The following is a 23643-nucleotide window of genomic DNA, read 5'->3' as shown; positions in this document are numbered from 1 at the left end:
AAAGTTTTTGCTTTTAGGTGCAGGAAGTCCAAGCGTCTTGTTTGGTGTGAAGTAAATGTAACCGTTAATTCATTTAATGATACACAATCGATAAATTTCCGCAAGGAAACAACTGGAACAGCTTGACTGAGCTTTAGTTGTCAGAAGCTTTCAACGATGTCTGATGCAGATTTCTGTTTTGGTTGAGTGGGGAGAGGTTGCATTTCACTGGGGTATGTGAAACTTCAGTTAACTTAGTCAAGCCGACAGGCAATGCCTCACAATTTTCTTTGGGGCCTCTTCAAAATTGCTGTAGTAATCTTCGTTTTTTGTCACGTTCCAGTGCTGTCTTACCTGAAGTCCGTGTTGGACTTTGGTGTCGAAACCATCAAGTGAGTGCCCTACTCAGCAGTACAATGTATTTTGTTGGCCTACTCAGTCCTGTAGCTTTTGTGGTGGCATTTTTTAAAGAAAAAAAAAAAAAGCACCATTAGACTGTTGCGAATTTGGACCTCAAAAGTTGCCTAAGGGGGCACACTAGTCTTAAAACAACTTTTAATTTTCAAGTAAACTTTGTGAAACTTGTCAGCCTTGCTGCTTTTTTTCCACTAATTTCGAACATGCTATTATTTTTTCAGCTGGCCAGTTAGTTCCCAAGAGAATTAGCCATTTTTAATAGAACAATAAACAAAACACGGTTGGCCATAAAACTAATCTTTGTACTATGAACCCTGGTGAATACCTGCCAGGTTTCCCGAATTATTTGGGAGACACCCGAAATTTGATGGTTTTGTACCATTGTACGAGCAAAACAAAAACCTTCCGAAAACTACCCGTGTTTTGCTAAATCTTTCTCCAAGTATGGCCTCATTGCGCCGGAGCTACCTGACAATGCAATGCAATCCTACACTGTGACATCGTTATCAGCGAAGAGATTAAAAAGCGTACTCGGCCGTGCGCAGAAGTTGAACCGGTCGATACCCCAGGAGCGCTGAATGCGAGAGTAAGTTCAGCAGAGCGGAAAAAAATCGAAGCCTGTTCCGACCATCTATGTCTGATAACCCTCGGTCACGTTCTTTTGGCAAAGTGTCGCAGAGGCGGACATTGTTAGCCGCGACAGTAATTCGTAGGACTTCGCGAGAAGAGCGGTGTCAGCCAAGTTGAAGATTTAGCAAGTGACCAGTGGTGTAGGTTGTTAGTAGTCTGGACGGCACAGTTTGGTACCTGCTTTGTTGTAACTAAGTTAAACATGCATGTAAAAGATTCCATTGTGTTACTTCTAATCCCCCCCTTCCCCTGACAGCTCTCCCTAATGCCATCGCGGCGAATCTGGCAGGTATGCTGGTGAATGTAAAAATCGAATTGGTTTCTTGATGCACCTCTTGGAACTATAATTTACAGCTCAGTAAACCTTGGTGTTTGAAATGGGCATTAAAAATGGTTCCTTGCCAGTGGTGCCTCCAAGGATTAATGCACTGTAACATTAGTTCCGAGCAGGGCATCAAAGAACCGCCTCTCTTATTGCACTCACCAGGGTTCACAGTATCGGAAAATATAAAGATTACAGTTTTGTGACCAACACTGTTTTGTCTTTTGTTCCACCAAATATGGCTAATTATCTCTAATCCAAATCGCTGGTGGAGCCATCACTGTTGCTGGGGAGCAAAAATGAGCAGCAGCAGCAGCTGCCGAAGTCCCTGCCACAGCTGTCTGCATTTGCTGGTGCGCGCCACGAAGCGGACGCCTTTTTTGCTCAACTCTCTGTTACCGCGGGTTCAAATTTAACTCTCGGCGCCATCTCCGCGTGCTAGATGTCGACAAAAAAAAAAAGCAAAAAAGGAGTTTTCAATAAATACTACAGATGGCGGTAGTTGTCTGCAAGGCACGGTTTTTACCTTTCGCAAGACTTTTGAAATCGGAACTCCGTGTCCGATGGCCTGTGGCATTGTAAGAAAAGAGTTAAGTGTTGGGAGGGTATTGGCTCCGTCTTCCGTGTTTCGCAACCTCTCACACCGACTTGGGGGCCTTGCGGCCCTTGTTGCTGTGCGCAGCACGTGCGGAGACACGCAGGTGATTGGCGAGTGCTACCAGCTGCTGTCCAAGGTGGTCAAGGCAGTGGGGCTGCTGGTGCAGTTCACCACGGGCCAGCGCAAGAGCTACACCCTGGCCCACTGCCGCGAGGCCTTCGTCGCCTGGACCGAGCAGGTCTTCCCCCCGCTGCTGCACCTGCTGCGCTCGGGTCAGTCTCGTTGTCCCGAATTTTGCTGCCCGCTCTTCTATTGGCTTGTTAAGGGGGCACATGGGTCTTTGATCAGATACTTTATTTTTACTGTTATGATGATGAAAATGGGAGGACATATGCAGTTGTTCATTCTGTTTGCAGATATAAAATCTGTTTTTGTGTAAAATGACGACGTTCATATTTATTCGGATTTGTATATTTGATTTTTTTGGCAGCCTTCGTGAAAGAACTGCTGGGGGGGATGCAGCTGAGCAAGGTACTAGTGAACTGTGCTCAAAGGAAGGAATGCAATAACACTAACATCGTCATTTTATCTGGTCTGTAGGAGATGTTACAGCTGTTTTAAGTTTGGGCTTGAAGGGGGGAACCAGAAAAACCAGTTTTGCCTTCCAAGCCCTTACGTCAAACGGTCGTAAGTTCTGCTACAGACCAGATGAAATGATAGCGTTAGTCTTATTGCACTCCTTGATATGTGCACAGTTCACTGGTACCTTGTTCGGCTGCATCACTCCAGCAGTTCTTTTACAAAAGCTATCAAAAAATCAAATATAAAAATCCAAATAAAATTGAATGTAGTCGCTCTACACAAAAACAAATTTTATATGTGCAATCAGAATAAAAAACTACTTATGTCCCCCAATTTTCATCATCAAAACTGTAAAAATAAAGTCTTTGATCAAAGACCCACGTGCCCCCTTAACCCAGGATGTACGGTTTGGCGAAGCATAGGGGAATCTCTCTTTGGTCGGGTATGCTATTTTCACTGCTGTGATTAGACGTAATGTGGCTGAGATGTGGCTGGAAGTAGGGGAGGAGCGATAACTTGCTGGGGGGCTCAATTCAGAGGATGTGGGGACAGTGGAGAAGAGATGAGGGCAAGAACTGAGCCACATTTAGTAGGTTGCGATGTGCTGCCGATTTCGGTGGTTGGGGAATTAGATGGAAAGGATTGCTTGGTTGGGAAAAAAAAATATCTTAGGGGGCCCTTAAAGGGGCCATGCAGACAAAATACAAGTTTGTTTTATCCGAAAGGTTTCGTGTTTTATAGCGTCTCCCCAGCGCTTGCGAGGCAGCAAATGATGCCATATTCACTGAGAAATTAATCAATTTAGGTTAAAGTTTTGATTCTCCCGCCAAATCGTGTGTTTCGGTGTCGTCTGCCATGAAGTCACAAGAGTGGGTATTCAAATGGTTTCCAGTGCATCATTGGGCTCTGCAGCCTTGCCCTTGCTTACCGTCAGTTGTCCCAGATGGTGCTTCCATGCTCAGCTGTGGACCGTGGTCCGCCATTGCTTTGTTTTTGACCATATTTGCACCTAGCTTGGTTACATTGCAGCAAAAAGTAATCGTTCCATGAAACATGGGGTATGCTATGCTTGACAAGCAGGGTCACGTAAGACAACGTCACTTACGCCAATCGGCCAGTGTCGTGTTACACAACTCCAAAGCGACGGACTGCTGTGCAGCTAAAACGAGCGTAGTGCGCCCAGTACCGACAGCAGTACCAACGGTGATCTTTCGAATGAACCGAAGTTGTGATTTGTCTGCATGGCCCCTTTAAGTTGGCTTCCGTGTTTTGAAGGGGAAAGCCTGGGGATACTTATCAATGACCTCTTGACTGCTGCATCGTGTTGCTCTCGTTTTCTTCCCCTTTGTTTCTTTGTCTTTTGGCGTGAATTGCTTTGAATCTTGTGGACTTCGCGTTCGCTTCACAGTCCGTGCGTGCGCTTGATATCCACTTCCAGTGTTGTGCACTTCACACACACACTTTGCACACAATTCACAGGTTGGCTGTTTATGCCCCCGTTCAGCCAGTACATGTGCGTTTGTACGGCGTGTCTTGTTAGTCTAACCCCGTTTTCTCTCTGCTGCCTCTCCCTGCAGACTCTTCCATCCTGACGTGCAAACTCAGCACGGGCACGGTGCTTCCCCTGGTCTTGCGGGTCAAAAACGACGGCCAACTTCAGAAGGTGGGCTCGCTTCTCTCAGGGCCTGACTTCGTGCTAACGCCCCTGTCACACGGCAGCTCTAATGACAATTAGAGCAAATGTCGTTCACTCTACATGTCATTAATTCAGCGCTATGCGAGAATACCGAATGACATTTAGCGGCTGAGGTTTGGGAGCTCATTCAGCAGCCAAATGAGCAGCCTCGACAGCAGTAGCGCGTCACTAGAGAAAAAAGTTCAGCAGGGGTGAGACAGCTGCACATATTGCGCCTTTCTGATACAATTCCATTTTCCTGCGCCAAGCTGCTCCAAAAGCACGAAAATGGCGAAAATTGCGCCAAACTGCTCCAGAAGAGCCTCAACGGCACGGATTTTGATGCTCATGTCAGTTTCGGCGGGGACAAAAGCCTCCCGCATATCCCAGTCACCGCTTTTATTGTCGGTCAATCGCAAACACAGAAATGGCAGAAATAGAAAGACTGAAACGAAGCAAGTGATAGCTTCTAAAACTCGATTCGCTTAATTCCGTCCGGGTTCGCAGAAACGGCCTTCTCGATTAGGCATCGCTGTGGCAACAAACATGGCCGCCGCCTGATCTGGCTGCTACCAACGCGCTCAGTGCTTATCGTCGATATTTTCCCTGGTTTATTTTACGCTATCAGCTGAGTTCCAGTATATTCATTCTATCTGTTGTGGATCTGAACAGTGACGTTAACGCAAGGATATGGTTTGAGATTGGTGCCAGGTTACGGGAAGTTGGGCGGCTCGAAAAAAAGTTCATTTAAATGTGGGGCCTACGACTTCGGCGTGGTTTGTCATTGAGTGCGAAACGCGGTGCGCGCGTCTATAATCAGGTTCGTGAAGTGAATTTTTTGGCTTGTTGTGCTGTTGTAAAATGTTGAGGTGTTGCTGTGCTTCAATGCGCAATTGCGAGCCTCGGGGATGGAACGGTCGATACGAAAGTTGCGGGCTGTGCTGCGGCGCCCAATAGCTGCAGGACTACACGGTTGCCATAGAACGCGACTATAACACTTGATGTATGCAAAGTGAAATTTAATGCCAAACTCTAGGTGGCTAAACATTAACGCTACTCAAATGACCATAGGGTGAACCTGCGCCCCGGGGACTGAAACGGGTAGGCTGGTCGGGCTATGCGACCGTTAGCTCGAAGCTGCTCAACTTGGCGTGACTACAGTCATTCGTACAACACAGCCTGGGATTACAAAAATAATAATTTTAGCATTAAAACAGCAAAAAAAAACGCCACAATTGCGGAGCCCTTAAATTTGACAAGAGTTTTAGCAGTCCGTCTGTTCCGTCGTGTACGTAGTTGCCGTGCTCACCGGGACTCGTCTGGGCACTTGGGCATTCGTAGCCGTAGGGGGATTAGTTGCCCGCGCCTCCTCGCCCTTCCGCGCGCGCAGGCGCAGACCGGTCCGGTAAACCCGGTAACAAAGTAACCAACAGAACAGACGGTCTGCTAAAACTCTCTAATGTTAACGGCAGTTTTGTTGTCAGTGTTGCGTGCAGGCGCAACACAATATCACCAATTAGGAAAAAGGTAGTGCAGTTAGTACTTTGTGATACTCTTAAAAACTCTTTCAGGTAAGGCTGTTTGAGTGTTCTGTGTATTCAAAACTGATTGAAATGTGCACTTGACCCTGCTAATTGCTGAAATAATAATTTTTTAAGCTCACAAGACGATGTATTAAATGTCCCTAACTGCTCCAAATCAAGATTCTTCCGCTCCAAAATCGAAATTTTGCTGCTCCGAAAACTGCTCCCAAATCTGTTTGGGCTGTCTCACCCCTGGTTCAGTTATAAACCAAAGAATACTGTTTTTAAAAAACTTTTAGTAAACTTATATTTCCCCCTCCATGTTTTTCAAATGAGGGAAGACAAACAAGTACTAACAAAAAAAAACTTCGTCCCCAGTGCGCGTGCTACCCTAATGTGGATTTTTTACGGACTTGTCTCTGCTTGTGATGGCTACTGATGTCACCTAAACCAATGATTTTCTTATTTTTATTAGAAAAAAATAGTCCTTTGCTAGGTTTTTAAAAAGGTATTACGTATGAAAGCATTCTAGATGCACTTGAAATATAATTTCGCAGTTTTGCGAGCTCGCTAATCGTCACCGCTACCACTATCAAATTACATTTGTTTAGCTGTGTAGACCCGCTTGGCCAAACCGAATGTCATTAACAGCTAATGTCATCCACTTCGAATGACATTAGATTCGCTGTGTGACAGGGGTTGCCACAGCGTTGCCTTGATGGTGTAACCTGGTGGTACTTTGGTGGGGGAGTGGCCAATGAGAAGTGGGGGGTGTTGAGCTCTTGGTCTGCATTGAAGTCAGTGCTGGTTGTCTCTAAGGAAAGGCTTGCTTTATTTCCCAAACATTAGGCTGAGATAATTAGAAGGATAAGAATGGGGTGGAGTGAATTCGGCAGGCATTCTCAGATAATGAATGGCAGCCTATCATTGTCCCTGTAGAAGAAAGTGTATGACAGCTGCATCTTACCGGTACTTACCTACGGGGCAGAAACTCTGAGGCTCACTAAGAGGGTTCAACTTAAATTGAGGATGACTCAGTGAGCAATGGAGCAGAAGATGATAGGTATAACATTAAAGGGGTATTCACACGACGGAGCGTTTCAGCGGAGAAATCCGAGGGAGGTCGTGACGTCACCGCAGGCGGAGATCCGCTCGGCCAGCTCCTTCGCTCACACGGAGGATGCGACTTTCGGAGGGACATCACTGTTTGCAGTCGCCTATCTCTAAAGCAGAGCTGCCGAGCTCTGCTAAAGCAGAACCGCCGATTCCGCGACGGCGGCAATTTCTATTAAGCTCATACGTACTGATCTTGTCAACCGACCAAAAATTGGTCGTCGACGCGATGCAGGTGCTGCCGCGCGCAGAGAACGGCGCGCGACGTGGTAGCAGCCGGCCGGCCCACCTACAGGCCCGCATACTGATGTTAGGCTTAACACTGCGGCGAATATTTGATCGGCGCTCTGGCAAGCGGCTCAGGTGACGATTTTTAAAGCAACTTTCCATCACATCATTACCCCATTTCTCGTATACGCAGCTTTGTTTGCGCCTTGGGGAGCAATAACAAGCTGTCGCTCGAGCTACCGGCGCCGGCATGCGCCACTTCGCGGCCGCCGCTCGCCAAGCGCCCGTGCTGGTGGTGTACGCGGCTTCCTCAGTGGGCCTGTCATGTGCGCCGCGCATTTTCGCGTCCGATGTATTAAGAAGCGATAAAAATAGAGTGCCTGCAACCGCTCTAGTACTTCAGTCGCGGCCAGCTGCCCGACGAGCAGACGAAATCCCGCCTCCTCCGCCGCCGAGCGTCGGAGGGTTTGTAGCTCGCGAGCAGAAGCTCCGATCTCCCATCGGAGGCGGTGCGCCGGAGAGAAACCGTGACGTAGGGGTCACGTGGCGCGCACTCCGAGGAGCGAAACGGCGGATTTCTCTCTCGTGTGAATACCCCTTAAGGGACAAGAAGAGAGCGAAGTGGGCCAGGGATCAAACGCGTGTTAAGGACGTAGTACAGTCTACGCTCATTACAGCGGATCCGGCAACAAGGGACTTTCGGTTACAACAGACCATTTCTGTTGGTTTGTTTGGTCCCCATGCATTTTAAATTGAGTCCACTCCACTCATAACGGACTCGGCTAGAGCAGACCATCAGCTACAACAGACTAAATTTTAGGCGAAAATTGTTTCGGCTGAATGTTTATAGTGGACTTACGTGGGGCCGGCACCCGTATGCTTTTTCTTTGTTTAGTTTGGCAAGAAAACTGTTACGTGTGGCAACATTGTTGGCAGCCGGATCGTTGGCGCAGCCAAGCCAAGCCAGTGCCAGTGGTTTTTGTGTGTGCAACCAGCAGCATGAGCGGCAGGGCAGCTGATTTCACTGTAGGATAAAATAAGCATAATTAACGCTGTCGAACAGGCGGAAAAGCAGGCCGGCATCACCAGAAGTACACGCCTGCCTAAGCAGACGATCCGCGAGACAGTCAAGTACAAGGCCGCTGCCGATAAAAGCGACTACGGTGAGACTGAACAACAGCGCTGGTGAACCCAGAGTCAAGTCTGCCCTCGTGATAGTTCTTTTATGTAATAAAGAACTCGGGTTCAGTGAACTTCGGTCTTTATTATTCCCACGCATGCATCGTTCCCGTTCCATTCGGTGAAAAAGGTAAGAAATTCCTCAAGTTGGTTCCCATCCATTGTGTGCAATCTGCCGGTGCAGTCCAACTGGTCAAAATTTCGATTTCACAGCTGTTCTTCATCAGATTATTTTGTATCGGCTGTTTCAGTGACCAGACTAAAATAAAAAAATGTGGCAGCTGCCTCGGGGGAACGTCAGGCAGCGATCCGATTTGTTTGACGATCGGTTTCGGGGAATTCTGCCTCGTCACGAAGGGATTTAAAAGAGTAGCTAATTATGATGGCTGCGACTGTTTTTTGTAGCTGGTTAATAATTGCTTCTAGTTATATTCTTGCTTTATTTGCTCAGCTTATCATGCGTCTTTACACACTTGACTGCATGCGCTAGGCCTTTTCCAGGTGCCTCGGATACTGCATACTTCGGCTAAAGCGGATGTATTTTGCCGGATTAAGAAGGTTCGTTGTAACGGGCATAGACTGTAGTAGAAATTAAAAAGAAGAAATGGGCTTGTGCAGGGCATGTAATGCAAAGGCAAGATAACCTTTGTTCATTAAGGGCAACAGAGTGGATCCCTAGAGAAGGCAAGCGTTGCAGGGGGGCAGCAGAAGGTTAGATGGGCAGATGAGATCAAGAAGTTGGGAGTAAATTGGTCACAGTTGGCACAGGACCGGGATAATTGGAGATTAATGGGAGAGGCCTTTGCCCTGGAGAGGGCGCAGACAGGCAGATGATGATGATTGTTATTATGATTTCTGTACACTGCAGGCGTTCGACCCCTGGCCCAAGGACTGGTTCCGGGAGTCTCCCTTGGCTGAGGTGTGCTTCCTGAGCGGCCTCGTGTCGGGCCTCAGCGAGGAAGAGCTGCTGCAGACGGACGAGCACAACCGCACCGTCCTGCTGCACATCCTCCTCAAGCGGGCACTCATCGTGCACGAGAGGTCAGCAGGGGTCGCACGTGGAGGTCGCGCTTGCAAACTTTGTTTCAGTGTTTTCACAGTGTTCCAACCAGAGCTTCAGCCAAATATATGTGTGCCGTTTGCTTTTACCCTGTGTGCTTGTGTGGTAGAGGGCCATGTGACCCTTGACCTCTTGTTTATGAGAGGTCAGAGGTCACGTGAAGGGCGAGCTTTCAGTGCGTTTGTCTGGGGGGGGGGGGGGTGAAGATGCAGATTGTGCCATACACCGTGCAATGATTTTGTGTACCCTGAAAATCTGCAAACTGGTTGGTGCCCATTTTGTCAGGTAATGTGCTTACGTTACTGAATCGGTGCCAACGGCATGTGTTATATTGGCACGCTGAATTGTAGATTTTTATTCTCAATGCTCACTGGGGTGATCGAATTTCGTGGAGTGCTGAATTTACAGTGCCTAAAGGGTATCCATGCGCAGGCATTGGAGGGTTGTCTTATATTCAAAAGAAGTTCAGTTCATGACTGGTTCATTTTTTTCCTTCCATTTCTGTTGCAGATCCCGGGATTCCGGCTTTTTGCTTACCTGCGTTAAGACAGTTCTTCAGCTGGTGAACCGCATCCTGTAAGTTTAACGGCACTGTCTAGCCAAGCAGTTGATTTAATCAAGTTAATCTAGATAACGCAATTGAGGGAGGCATTTTCTTCAAGCTACTTATGCATTTGATAATTTCCCATTCAGGGCGTCTTGGCTCGTTGTCTCTACCAAAAAGTTCCGAAAGAATGCCCACCCAAAGTACAGCGATATCTAGTGAGAAATGCGGGATGGGCAAACTTTCGGGTCAGGTGCGAAAAACTACAAAAAAGGTGGCCTCGTCGCCAACCAAACCTGCAGAGAAATCAAGAAAAAATTTGAGATGGCCAATTTTTCAAGTCAAATGCAGAAAGGGCAAATAAGTGACCACATGAACACATGAATAGGTGATTGTTCACTTATCAGCACTAAAGCCATATATTTTAGAGGGTGGGCGGTCTTTGGGGTCTTTCAGTAGATTGCGTGTTGCACCCGTAAAGGGGGGTGGGTGATGTTTCAGGGGAGGGTGTTCTCTCGGAACTTTACTATGCAATTAATCTTTGTGGCGTAAGTTCAGTTATGTAATATATTATGCCAAATAATTACACCCAAAACTTTGATAATTGATACTTCAAACACTGGCATAGGTTAGTTTTGTCGAGGAAGGCCACAGGTGCAACTGTACTGAAGTTATAATTTGGCTTAGTTGCAAAATTATTGTGATATTAAATTATGAAGTTACTGATGTTTTGATTACATAAATGGCATTATATTGCCAACTTGACTGGCCAGCCACTTCTATATTTTGTTTTCAGCTTGAGCCAGTTCATCATAATCGCCATCACTATAAGCTTTTGAATGTCACAAAAATCATGCAAACCTGACCTGCACTTTCCTAGATACTGTGAACGGCAGTCGTCTGCATAGTATAAAAATTTGTTTCGGAATAATGAGGGAAGAAGTTTGTAAACATGGGTAAAAATGGGCACATAGCAGACTTTGTAAATGGTCAAAGTAGAAGTGTAGGTATTTTGGAAGTACCTTCTTTGGTAGTTGTAAAAATGTAAATTAACATATCCACCTGATTGACTTCTCAGCAACCCTTCAGCTTTAAAGACAGCTGTCTCATCCTCGTAGCACGGCAGACCAAGCAGCAGAGTCACGATATCAGTCTAGGGTTACTCTTGGTCCAAGAAATAGACCTTTTTCCTTGTGCCAACTGGCCTCAACAGCACGCTTTTACTGCGGTACCTCTTTATAGTTCCCATCCGTATCGTGTTTGTCACGTGCCACAACTTTTTTTGTCTGTCCTCTGTGAACGCAGGCAGTTGCTCAAGTCTCCCAATGAGGCTCACGTGGCATTCACGAAGAAGTTGCTGTGCGCGAGGCAGATATCGACGGAGCCCCTGCTTCGCTTCGTGTGGTCCTACTGGGAGCACTATGTTGATGTGAGTGTCCCCTTCTCACACGTTTAGGGTAGGAGGGCGCTTGTTGGGGAAACGGGGGCCTCACTTTTCCGTTTCGCCTTCCGTTTACCTGCAGGCAGTGAGCCAACATGCCAGGCTCATCTTCCGAGCCATCGTGGACATGAACGTCCTGCTGGCATCGAGTGAGTTGACTTGGTGATGCGTTCCATGGGGTGCACACGCAGTGTACCATTCCGTGGGGTGCACACTCGTGTCACAGCATTCCGTTTCATGGGGTGCACGCCCTTGCAAGGGTGGTAGGGGTGCATCAATCTCAGCTTCTGTTTTGTGGGGTGCATGCCTGTGTAGGGGTGGTAGGGGTGCATCGATTCCAGTCTTTCGTTCCTTGGGGTGCACACCCATGTAGGGGTGCATCGATCCCAGCATTCTCTTTCATGGGGTGCACGCCCGCGTGGGGGGTGGTGATGTGCATGCCCGTGAGACTGGTGGTAGGGGCGCATCGATTCCAGTCTTCCATTTTATGGGGTGCACACCCGTGTAAAGGTGCATTGATCCCAGAATTCCTTTTCGTGTTGTGCACACCCATGTAGGAATGGTAGGGGGCATCGATTGCAGTGTTTCATTCCGCGGGGTGCACACCCTTGTAGATGTGCAACTCCAGCATTCTGTTTTTGGGGTGCACGCCCACGGGGGGGGGGGGGGTGGTAGGGATGCATTGATCCCAGCATTATGTGGGGTGCATGTCTGCGTAGGGGTGGTAGGAACACATTCCGTTCCATGGGGTGGTAAGGGTGCATGCCAGCGTAGGGGTGGTAGGCGCGCAATCAACCGATTCCCCTTCCTCCGCTCATGGTGGACGCAGGTGCGGAGGAGGCGCAGTCCTTCCTGGAGGAGCTGGCGGTGTTCCTGATCGACCTGCCGTGGCACCGCAAGGGCAAGTACGACACGGTGGCCTACCTGGCCGAGGTGATGGGCTGCACGGCATTGCTGCGGCTGCGGCCCACCCTGGTCACCAGCCTCCTTGCGGCCGCCGAGGAGCCCACCATGTGCTCTTACGTGAGTGTCCATCCGTGTTTGTAATGGCAGCATAAAATGGTGTGTTAAGAAAGGGCGGAACCTTGATAAAAACAGCAGGTGGGCTTGTTGAGATAAAAGTAAGATAACCTTATGTTCCAGTTACTGAACATTACAACTTCACGTTTAGTTTTTGGCTCTGAGTGGGATGGAATAGAGGAAGGGTAGAGAATGTAGTTGGCGCAGCGTGCAATGGGGGGGGGCGAGAGGCGGGTTGTGTGAAGCTGCTTTTCAGGGCAAAATTTACGTATCAGCTGTGGAGCACTTGTAAAGTGCTTCTCTTATTGGCGCTGGTTATATTCGGGAAGGCACAGTACATTAATCGTGGCGCACCTGCTCCACACACAGGCTGATGAATCGGGTGGCACTCCCTGTCTCCTTGAGATAGCCCAAGAAGATGTGCCGTCCAGTGTGATTAGGAATGCCCTCTTTGAGTGGACTGGTGGCATTGTATGATGGTGGAGCCAATTGAAGAAGAGTGTGCTGATGGGAATTCCCAGTGTTCCTGCCGATTCCTTTGACGGAGGAATTGACTCCCTAGTTCTTTTTTTTCCATCTCGTATCCTCTTGCTCCCCTGACCGCAGGTGAAAGATCTGGTGCAGAAGCTGGGCTCCCTGCACCGCAAGGAGGTTGGACCAGCCGAGTTTGAGTCTGCTTGGCTGGAGCCCTTCTCCTCGGCCACCAAGTACCACTCCCGGGAACTGCTGGTGCCCCTCTTCCAGGTGCGGTGGGCATGGCATCGATCGATTGTTTGAACAGGCAGTGATGGAAGTGCTGCTCCAATTGCTCCAAACTGCTCCAAGACGCAACTTCTGCTCCATGCTGCTCCAAATGGTCATTTTAAGGGATTTTTGCTCCAAACGTGCGCCGAAGGGGCATTTCGAAAGCATTGGGTAGCACTTCTAACCATCTGGTGCAAAACCGGAACTGAAAATAAACTTGTGTCTAATGTGACCTTTATTTAAAGATCCAAGTCAAGCCTGCTTGTAAGCCGAGTTTGCTGCGATGTGTCCGCGCATCTGTAAACATGCCTTCTTTATCTGCGATCGTCCACGGCTTTATTTATGGCTTTACGGCCGCCCCGGGGCATGGCCATGTTTGACACAAAGAACATATGAATGGTTCTTTTTGAGGTGTGATAGTCTTGTTAACATTGTAGAGCTAGTCTTATTCGGTTTTGTCTTTTTCTAGATGTTTTTCTGCAATAATTTTCTATTACATATCGCATCGGTCCAACTCCAACGTTGTTCTGATGTATCTGAACTATGCATGCAGACATTTACTGGATACATATGCTAAAAGTTAAAATGTTCAATTTTAAAACGTGACGTAAGGATAACTGTGGTCTTGTGGCTTTTGCCCTAATGTTGCTTGCCCTGTTTTAGTTTTTGGCTACAAGTGGATACAGTTAAACCTCGATATAACGAAGTCGTACTTGGGGCCGCAAATTTCGTTAAATCGAGAATTTCGTAAAATCGAGGTTTCGATTTTACAGTTCATTTAACCAGTTATTGGGGTTTTAACACTTTGGCCCTCGCCAGGCAACAACTGCTATGTAGTTGCCTCTCCAATTAAAGCGAAATTTGTACTAAAACTGGCCGCGAAAATTGTGTGAATTAAGAGTTTCAACACTTGGGCAATGGAATTCGGATAGCCGACGGTAGTTCGTGTGTCATCGTAAAACCGGTGCTTTTTCCGCAACGCCTCATTAAATATGATAGCAGACTAGGTTTCCACTTTTTCTTTTTTCATTTCGGTCACTACTAAATGCCGCTGTTAGTCAATTGAACCCGCGTCCATGTCCCGTGAACTTCACCCCGCCGAGGTGCTCGTTCGAAGTTACGCCTCTTTTCGTCCATTCAGTGGTAGGCTTAGGCGCAGCGGGCCAATAGCGGAAGGCTGCTATGAAACTTTCGAAAGACTTTTTTCATGTACAAGGGCTCCGCAGTATGGGCGCGTGATTCAACCACAACACTCGAGATAAAACCATGATTGCGAGTTGAGCGGAGTACACGCGGACCGCTTCACTGTGTGGAGCAGCGCTTACGTGATCCGGAAAGCGGAAAGCTTACATTAAAAATCTTCCGGCCAAATTCGATTAAGCAATTACTTTTATGCCCACTGAGCCCTTACGAAACTGATTTCTCCGCACCGCAGCTGTCTAATGAACGCTGGTGAAACGAAGATGACCACGTTCAAAGAGAGCAATTTATTGCCACCAGCACTCGATGTTCAAGCCGTAGTGAAGAAGTCCGTAAGCAGTGCTTGGCGTTTCTTGACCAGGGCGGGCTTTACGTGACGCTCGTATGCTGACAGCGCTAACAAGGTCTTAAACATTCGTGTGCACCTGCGTGCCTCCGCAGAACATCGATGGCATCCATCACACTTCGGTGGCTGTCAGTTTCACCGAGCTTCCTCAGGCTCTTGTTCGGAACACTTTTCTTTCTCTTGGAGTGCTCATGCTGCTTACAAGACTCACCTAACGATGCACGAACAAAATATTAATTTGGTTATCAGCGAGCACAACCTAGCGCAGCAGCACCGTGAGCAATGACGCGTAGAAAAAAAAAAACTTGAAGTAGGCTTCGGTAGCCTAAGCATAGAGGGCGCTGGCGTAGGCAACGATGGAGACGTCAAAATAGTGGGTGCACTATTAAACCGTCTATGACCGCTGGCGGTTTGTGCAGCTTCGTTCTTCGCTTTTAATTGTTGTTAACCGTAGATTTCACCGCTTTTCTTTCATTTTAGCCTTCAAGAGTCAATTTGAGTACTGAATTTTTTCAATGTAGGGCCTGAGAGGCAAAATAAAACGTGCCTCGACCGGAATTTCGTTCTTCCTTTCTTGCCGTGACTTCGTTAAATCGAAAGCGCCGCACAAAATTACTTCGTAAAATCGAGACAAAAATACATGCATTTAGCAAAATTTTGTTAGAAAACTTGAAAAAATTCGTTATATCGCGAATTTCGTTAAATCGAGGTTCGTTATATCGAGGTTCAACTGTATATGCGTTTTAAAACTAGGACAGTTTAGTGATGTACATCAAGTATTTTTATCTTAAAGTTAAAGGCAGCAAAGATCTTGTTCTGATTTTTGAAATGATGTGACTACTGCACTTGTTCGCTGGTTTTTACATGCACTATCGCGCATAATAAATATCGGAAACTTTGACGGTTTCCTTTTGAACTATGTTCACCCTTATAACTGCATAGAAACATATTTTGGCATCTGCTCCAAAGTGGCTTATGTCTGCTCCAAACTGGAATTTTGCCTGCTCCAACAGCTGCTCCAAGAAGTAAAATGCCACTTCCATCACTGAACAGGGTTCTTCTGCTGGTTAGCGAAAGTTAGACCAGGGGCAAATATGTTGGCAGTTGGGTGTACGTTTGTGGGTCTTATCCCTTTTTTGTGAATATTAAAGGACACCAGTTACTGTCACGTTTACACAGGTGATTGAGCAAGAAAAGGGGAAAGGGGACATATATTCGTTGATCGATCAGATTGAGGGAAAATCCCCAAGGTGGAGTAAGTTTCTGCGAAGGAAAGTTTGATATCCACCTCGATACAGCCGTATGGACACAAAGGAGTTTAAGAAAAATTCATCCTAATTCAGGATGAATTGCTGGATGAATCCAGGATGAATCGTTGTACATATATTCGTGTCCCTGTGATCAGTCTGTGATTGGGGAGTAAATGGTAACGTAGGAAAACCCTGCGTATGAAGCTTGCACATGGTAGCCTCTATTCATCTGAAACAAACAAAAAAGGAAAAAAAGAGCTACTGCAGGCTAAACCACTGAAAAGGGTTGAAAAGCCAGAAATGAAAGAGCAAGTTCACACTGAATGTGCTATAACGGCGCTGACCCCACTGAAAAAGTTGCTTACGTCCGGAATTCAAATTTTTTGGTTGATTCAAACCTCTTCGTAGCATTATACAGGCTGTTGATAGACTTTACTATTATAGTAAGGGTTAATTTTCTTCTGTGTTCTTGGCGGTTACGCTGTGTGCATATTGAAGTTCAATCCTAGACAGAATTGAGCTGGTGAACGTGTACAAATTATCTATCGGGCAATCTGAAAGAGCATCTTATGTGCTGCGATAGGTTTGTTGAAAACAGTCGAATTATTGGGCAGTGCAAAAAGACCATTTGGTGACTTTCATTGTAGCAGCGCTGAATGCTGACTGGTGGCATTCAATTCGTCACTGACCTGCACTTTTCTCTGCTGCTCTACTTCTTCAGCATGTCCTGCCCGTCCTGACCGCCATACACCCAGGAACAACACAGTTTGTCTTTGGCAAGCTTTCCGAGGACAGGAGTAAGTGTTCTTGCTCATGGACTCCCGCAATCATTGAACCAGATGAACCAGCATCAGTGCGCATGGTTAGTAGCCACATTGATGAAGTGCTAGTCAGTTACTACTTGCGGATATGGAGCAAACAGGTCTCGTCACCCATATTACATTCCCTGTATGGCTGAAATACTCACGGTCAATCCCTAGTATTGGTTTTTAATCTCTAGGATTGACTGTGAATCTTATTGCCGTATTCCGAGTCTCTCCTCCACTCCATTTGCTCCCTCCACTGGGCTGAGGGGAGGATTCCGTAATGCTTCTGCTTGGGGAAATTGATTTCAAGGATCTACTCCACTAGAGGCTCGAGTGGAAGAAGGATTCAGAATACCAGGGTTAACAATCACTGCGTCTCCTTGGGATTGGTAAATCCTTAGGAATGGCCATGAGTCCCTACGCATGGTGAATCCCTAGGGATGGCTGGGAATCCCTAGGTATCTACGAATTTCTAAGAATAGTGGATCACTAGGGCTCCTTAGGAATGGCAAGGGCATCAGTGAGGGCGTACAGTGGGTGCGTTCCAGTTTACCCTTTAGACGGCTTCATTGCCGTCTTCGCGGACGGTTCAGCATGCTAAGCCTCGTTCCAATTTGAACGAATCGGGCAATGAAAACTGCTTCGCAGAGAGAGTATCGAAGTCAACAACGATGCAGGCTACCTTCCTGTTTAATAAACTGAAAAACAACGGCAGCACCACCTTTTTACACATTAGTGTTGTAACAAACTAACCTGTTCTTTAATTTAAATATTTCATATAATTTACTAGTGATGAAGATGCTATTTATTGTTTACTTTTTAAATCACGTAATGTGTATAATAAAAATGCTATCATTTTTTTTATGAAACTGCGGCTTGATGATGTTAACATGTGAGCTACGAGGGTTTCGTCTACGTTAGTAACTGTTGCGCCGTTCCAATTCTTGCTCCTTTAGACGTCTAATTAGACTGCTTCGTCAGCTGTCTACAGAGCTGTCCGCGAATTGGAACACAGCTACTGTTGACAGATGTAACGTGCCCTCCGCAGGTGACTTTGTGCCGGCCACTTTGAAGTGCCTCCTTCTGGACAAAGCACTGATTGAGTCGGGCAACCTGGAGCGATGGCGACACGTCCTTCTCCAGGGGATGAGCCATAGGGACATCCAGGTACGATGAGCCACAGACAGCATTTCTTCACTCTCTGTCTCACTCGGCACCTGCTCTTGCTTCTGGAGCCCTGTTGTGCCTGGTTTGACATGTTAACTGACAAGTGGTGTCCTTAGTACTGTCTTGTCACTTGGATTGTTTAGGAATGCTTCTGGCTTATTTTTACATTGTAGTGGCCATGTATTTCCAATCATTGAATGTTCGCAAAACTGTGGCTTGTGATTGCTGGCGTGCGGGCCTGGGTGTTTTTAACGCATTGCAATTAGTGTAGGCTAGCTGCCTCAGCTTGGGCTAGCCACAAAAGTAGCAAACTTTTTATGCTGATAGGAGTTTTGATGAGCTAGATGGTATTGTCAAATATGCTTGTGTATGTTATCCAGAGAAGGCTAGATACTTGGTGGGAGACCTGCCTGGGGACATGCATCTGTTTCACCCCCTTACTGTGATCTGTCGGGTATTTGTTATAAACTGGCCGAAGCCATGAGGAAGCATGTGGCCTGCTTTCAAAGATTTGTTTTTCCGCACACACAAAAACCCCTCCTGCCCATCTGTGTTGTGCGGCACTACTTTAGTATCGAGCTAACAAACAAGCCAATCCAGAGACGGAGACGTAGCCGAGAGGGGATCAGTGTGTGCCTTTGTGGCCAAGCCAGTGTTTGCATCTCCGCTGGGGTTTAACAGCAAAAGGGCACATAGCTGGAGGGGATGGAGGCCAGTTTCGAGATAGGGCAGCCCGCAAGGTGCGCCTTTGTTTCCTCTGCTGTTCGTAGGTGCGGCTGGACACCCTTCAGCTGCTGACAGAGCACCCTCGGTCGACGGAACCCGTGAAGCCCCTGTGCCTGCTGCTGCTGCGCTCTTTCCTGCACCTTAACATCAATGTGCAGGCTGCACCCTTCAGGCAGCAGGTCATCGCCTGCCTCAAGAAGGTGGGAGAAACATTTCCTTCTCCCTCCTCTCTCTCTACCCTCCTCCTCGCTTGCTCACTCTGTAGCTGGGGCTTTGGTGCGAAGCTGTTAAGGGGGGGTCAGTGAACAGGTGCAACTTCATCGCACCCCCCCCCCCCCCTCCCAAAAAAAAAAAGGCTTTAAGAGGTGCTGAAGTGAATGTGTCAAACTCTTACTTGCGGCTGCATTGTGTAGCAGTTGGAGGTTTAGTTTATTTAGATTAGCCAGATTAAAGCCAGTTTTGTAGGGGATGCAAAGAGCACTCCTGTTGAAAATGACCCGGGAAATTCCCTATTACGCGCAAAACACAATCAACAACTTTCGGAAAGAACAAGAGGGTATGTTAGCTCAAAAAGGAGTTGTAACTACAAGGCTTATGTGGTGAAGTGGTATTTTACTGCCCAAGGTCCACGTTGTAGCTACCCGTGTGCTGTCCACAAGCCAGCATTCATGCTGACCAGCATGGCAGTCTTTAGAATGATGTCACGTTTGTTCCCCTCTCTTGAATGCAGCTGCTGAACCGGATTTTTGACAGCAGTGCCATGCTGCACCGGCAAATGCGGAAAGGAGAAGTGGCCCCGACGGAAACCGTTCTGGTCAAGCTTCAGTTGGGTGTCCATCAGGTGCTGACCTCCCCCGGCTGTACTAGTTCGTTCCCAAGATCTCTCGGAGTGGGGGTGTTTGGTTTGTTGTTCTACTTTCAGAGGGGACTGGTTGAGAGTTATTGCATGATTACGTACGGCTTAACGGTCAAAGGGGCGGATTGGTGATCGAAGGGGAATTAGAGCTTGATTGATGCATTGTCCATTGAGTGAAGTGTGAGTAATGGGCACCAGTTGAACGGCGCATGTGTGCGCTTGAAAGGGCTGCTGTCGTGTTCTTTGTGCAGTGATTGTCACGGCAAAAGCGGAAAAAAGGAAGTTTGAAAATTTTTCTTTGTCCTTCCTGGATCCTCTCCTGTGTTCTTGTGTGCCCTTCTCTTTCATTTTGGTGGAACCTGATATTGTAAGCGCAGGAATCGAGATTTGAACTAGTTGGTCGCAAAATGTTTTGAAAGCAGTGCAAAAAGTAGGCGCAACTAGAAGAGAGTGTAAAGGGCTGTGCACCTTCTCTTTTAGGGGAGCTTTTTTTTTTCTTTAGCTGTTTCTGAAACAGGTCCCATAAATTCCCGTTAGCTGCGAAACTTTCCATAGAGCATTCCTCGGAAATAGCACATGAAAAAAAAAAAAAAAAGGAGTGTGCTGCTATACCTCGCTTCTCCACCTGACGGCGCAGTAGTCGTCAGTGGGCCTGGGCACTTCGCGCGATACGGAATGCCTTGCAGTGTTCAGGACACTCAGCCGTGCTGAATCAAACCTCAATGCTTTCGCATTCACAACTTGTGTGAGATGTGCTTGGGAGTCTTACCCGCACTTTTGCTGCTTGCCTGCAGGACTTTGTGACCTGGCTGCGTAGCGCTTGCCTGGAACAGCTCTTCCCGGGGGCAAACTTTGGCCGCCGCTTCACGGCCCTTGAAGTCTTGGCAGTGCTTGTCTCCGTGCACGCTTCGAAAGGTTGGCTGCACTTTTTCGTCTTCTTTCGTTTCAAAACGGGATCTCTCAACTTGGTGGCTCTCAATCATGGGATTGTCGCATGAATCTTACCGTGCAAGGCAGAATATGGGTAGAGATTTTTTTCCAAGAAATTTATATAAAGTCACCCCCTCGACCTATATACCGGCCATTGGCATAATGTTGTCATCTGGCGATCGGGAATCCCATTGGGCCCAGCCAAACCGCAAAGGCACCATCGCCTTTGGTCTAGCACCAAGCGACATTAAGCGGACTCACCACTTTCTTCTTTCTTTTTTTTTTTCCGTGTCAGTGATCATGTGTGTGGTATTTTCTTCTTGCTCAAGATAGTTCAGGCACTTGGCACCAGTTCAGCGGCCTTCAAGGGGGCACACTGGTCTTTAACAAAAAAAAGTTTACTTTTGCAGATATGATGGTGAAAATTTGGGGGCATATGTAGTTTTTCGTTCTGATTGTAGATATAAAATTTGTCCTTGTGTGTAAAACATCATTCAAATTTATTCGGATTTTTGTATTTGATTTCTTGACAGCTTTTGTAAAAAAACTGCTGGAGTGCTACAGCTGAACAAGGCGCCAGTGAACAATGCACAAATCAAGGACTGCAATAAGACATTATCGTTGTATCTGGTCTGTAGCAGAAGTTACAACCGTTTGAAGTTTGCCGAAGGCAAAACCGGTTTTTCTGGTTCCCACCTTCCAAGCCCAAACTTCAAACGGTCGTAACTTCTAAGGCAACACAGGAGCATACCGAGGTTGGTGTCCTTTGCGGCGCAGCCAACTTCTTTGCACCGCTGGGAGTTTGGCAGAGGAGCACCCGCTCGGAATCGGGGAAACCGTAGGGCTCAGTTGGAGTGCCACTGGTCAGAATGGTGCAGCAATCTTGTATGGTGCAGTTGTGAAGCCAACTCCCTCTTCTCTCACACACCCAATCACTCACTCACATTACCTGCCGCGGTGACTCGGTGGCTAAGGCGTTGTGCTGCTGAGCCCAAGATGCATCAAGTTCAATGCGGGTTCTCATGAAGGAAAAAAGCGAAAATGCCTGTGTGTTTGAGATTTCGGCGCACATTAAAGATCCCCAGTTGGTCGAAATTAATCCGGAGCCCTCCATTACGGCCCACCTCCTAACCTGTGTTGCATCGGTGCATTAAACCTCATAATCAATCAATCAATCAATCACATACTTGCACACTCGTACTCACTCACTTGCATACTCACTACTTGCTAACTTGCACTCGCAAACATTTTTTTACCTCAACTGGTGCAGAATGAGTGCAGTGTCGTGCAGACCAGTGTAGAGAGCTACTGGGGCTATATTCTAGTAAAAAATACGGACGTATGCTGCACTGCCGGCACCAGTGCAAATAAAGGAAGAAATAGCTCTACTCACTCGCACTCGGTCCCTGACAGGCGAGAGCGCCCAGCTGCTGGTGGAGTGGCCCTGGGAGTCGGTGCTGACGCTGCTGCAGTGCCTCAAGGACCCCTACGAGGCCAACAAGACCTCGGTGCTCCAGGCGCTCCTGACCATCCTGCCCCACGCCCCCCAGCAGGGCAAGGCCCAGGTGGGTGGCATTGCACGTTGTGGGACTCTAGGAGCCCCCGAATGGGGCAGCAAAGTTTCAGAGGTGTGCCAGTCTTCATTGTTTTTCATTCAAACATAGTAGCAGTACTGAGTGTGCACCTGACATGGGAAATAAAAAGCAAAGCCTTGTAGTAGTTTTAAGGCGACAAAAAAGTTTATTTGTACGGTTATGATGATGAAAATTGAGAGACGTACGTAGTTTTTCATTTTTATGCAGATATAAAATTTGTTTCTTTTGTGTGTGTAAAATGGCTACGTTCATATTTATTTGGTTTTATATTGGATTGTTTGACAGTTTTTGTAAAAACACTCCTGGAGTGATGCAGCTGAACGAGGTACCAGTGAACTGTGCACAAATCAAGGAATGAAATAAGACTAACTTTATCATTCTCTATAGGTCTGTAGCAGAAGTTACGACCGTTTGAAGTTTGGGCTGAGAAGGTGGGAACCAGAAAAACCAGTTTTGTCTTCCAAGCCCAAACTTCAAATGGTCAATAACTTCTGCCACAGGTCTGCAAATGGTCAATAACTACACTTTTTCCAACAAAGAGTACGTGGTGCTTCTGAGAGTCACTCATCCGATCAGTTTCCATCACTTTTGGTGGCGTCAGGACGAGAGCTGGGTGGAGGAGCTGCTGTGCGAGTCGGTGTCCCTGACCAAGAGCGCGCGGCCACCCGACTCGGTGACGGCCGCCTACTTCCTGGACCTGCTGTCCACCCTGAAGGTGACGGGCCGGGTGTCGCACGAGATGTGCGAGCAGCTCCTCTCGAGCGGCCTGCCCCCACTGCTGGGCACGGCGCGGAGGCTGCGGGTGAACAAGGAGGAGGACGAGGGCCTCTTCTGGACCACCTTCCTAGTGCTCACCGAGCTCGAAGGGCAGCTCAAGGTGGCCAAGGGCAACATCCTCGAGGCGGCCTCGACGGGGCCTCTTTACGGCGCCCTCATCTCGCTCCGGGCTCTGCTCCGAAGACTGGACTGGCAGTGAGTTGAAGCGCCCTCGCTTCCTCTTAGACTTCAGGGATTCAAGAGTTTCGTACTGATATTGAGGCATATAGCATTAGGCTTAACTGAGTGCTCCTAATACCAAGGGTGGACGACATAGATTTGCATACTAGTATATACTAGAGGGAAATCTGGCTCTGCAATTGGGGGCACCGTGGGCAGCACCATTGCAGCTAGCAGCTTTCCTCGCCTACTTAGCTTAGCTAGCCATATGGCTTCTTTCTTGTCTCGAAGCAAAAATCAACAAAAACGGGAAACTTTCTTTTTAGTTCATCGTGCATAGAGCTTCTAAATAATCACTGACAAATAAATCTTTTTCAAACTTCAATTTTATAATAACAAAACAAATTTGAATAATCTTTTACAGTAATATTGTTGCTTTTTTGCGGCCAGAGCCAACTTTAAAGCCTGTTCACGAGCCATGCCAAGGACAAGTGAAAGGTGCGTGCTTGTAGGCAGCTGCCCAAGGCGGCTGCCCTAGACAGTGGCGCTAGATTTCCCTCTAGTGAAATTAGTGGCACTAGATTTCCCTCAGTATGAAACTATGGTCGATGGGAAGGCCAGTCTTGATCGAGAAGCACTCGATCAGCTAGAGCACACCACTAGCACGCGGTGGGATTATGGTGATGATGAGTTTCCGGGAAGCTCTCCTTTGTCGTCATCGTCTTGACTGCGTGGTCTAACTAACTGGTCAGGGTCCGACTGCATGGTCTGGTTAA

The 23643-nt window shown here is 47.5% G+C and overlaps 1 protein-coding gene across 1 annotated transcript in view; it reads left to right on the top strand.

Annotated features, from left to right (window-relative positions):
• Thada (Thyroid adenoma-associated protein homolog) overlaps positions 1 to 23643 on the top strand; it is a 58404-nt gene that overhangs the window by 5819 nt on the left and 28942 nt on the right. Inside the window, exons 6-21 of the mRNA XM_077674114.1 lie at positions 323 to 371; positions 2031 to 2218; positions 4106 to 4191; positions 9115 to 9287; positions 9817 to 9882; positions 11156 to 11279; positions 11374 to 11440; positions 12121 to 12314; positions 12918 to 13055; positions 16573 to 16648; positions 17706 to 17824; positions 18595 to 18750; positions 19281 to 19391; positions 20201 to 20321; positions 21750 to 21901; positions 22533 to 22903. Coding sequence (XP_077530240.1) covers positions 323 to 371; positions 2031 to 2218; positions 4106 to 4191; positions 9115 to 9287; positions 9817 to 9882; positions 11156 to 11279; positions 11374 to 11440; positions 12121 to 12314; positions 12918 to 13055; positions 16573 to 16648; positions 17706 to 17824; positions 18595 to 18750; positions 19281 to 19391; positions 20201 to 20321; positions 21750 to 21901; positions 22533 to 22903 — 2191 coding nt within the window. The remainder of the gene's footprint in view (positions 1 to 322; positions 372 to 2030; positions 2219 to 4105; positions 4192 to 9114; positions 9288 to 9816; positions 9883 to 11155; positions 11280 to 11373; positions 11441 to 12120; positions 12315 to 12917; positions 13056 to 16572; positions 16649 to 17705; positions 17825 to 18594; positions 18751 to 19280; positions 19392 to 20200; positions 20322 to 21749; positions 21902 to 22532; positions 22904 to 23643) is intronic.

This window comes from Haemaphysalis longicornis, unplaced genomic scaffold (assembly GCF_048455015.1).
Source record: "Haemaphysalis longicornis isolate Haplotype H1 unplaced genomic scaffold, Haemaphysalis longicornis Haplotype H1 scaffold_6, whole genome shotgun sequence".
Classification (NCBI taxonomy): domain Eukaryota; kingdom Metazoa; phylum Arthropoda; class Arachnida; order Ixodida; family Ixodidae; genus Haemaphysalis; species Haemaphysalis longicornis.
The sequence above is the reverse complement of the archived record's forward strand: the minus strand, read 5'-3'. Positions and strand labels throughout refer to the sequence as shown.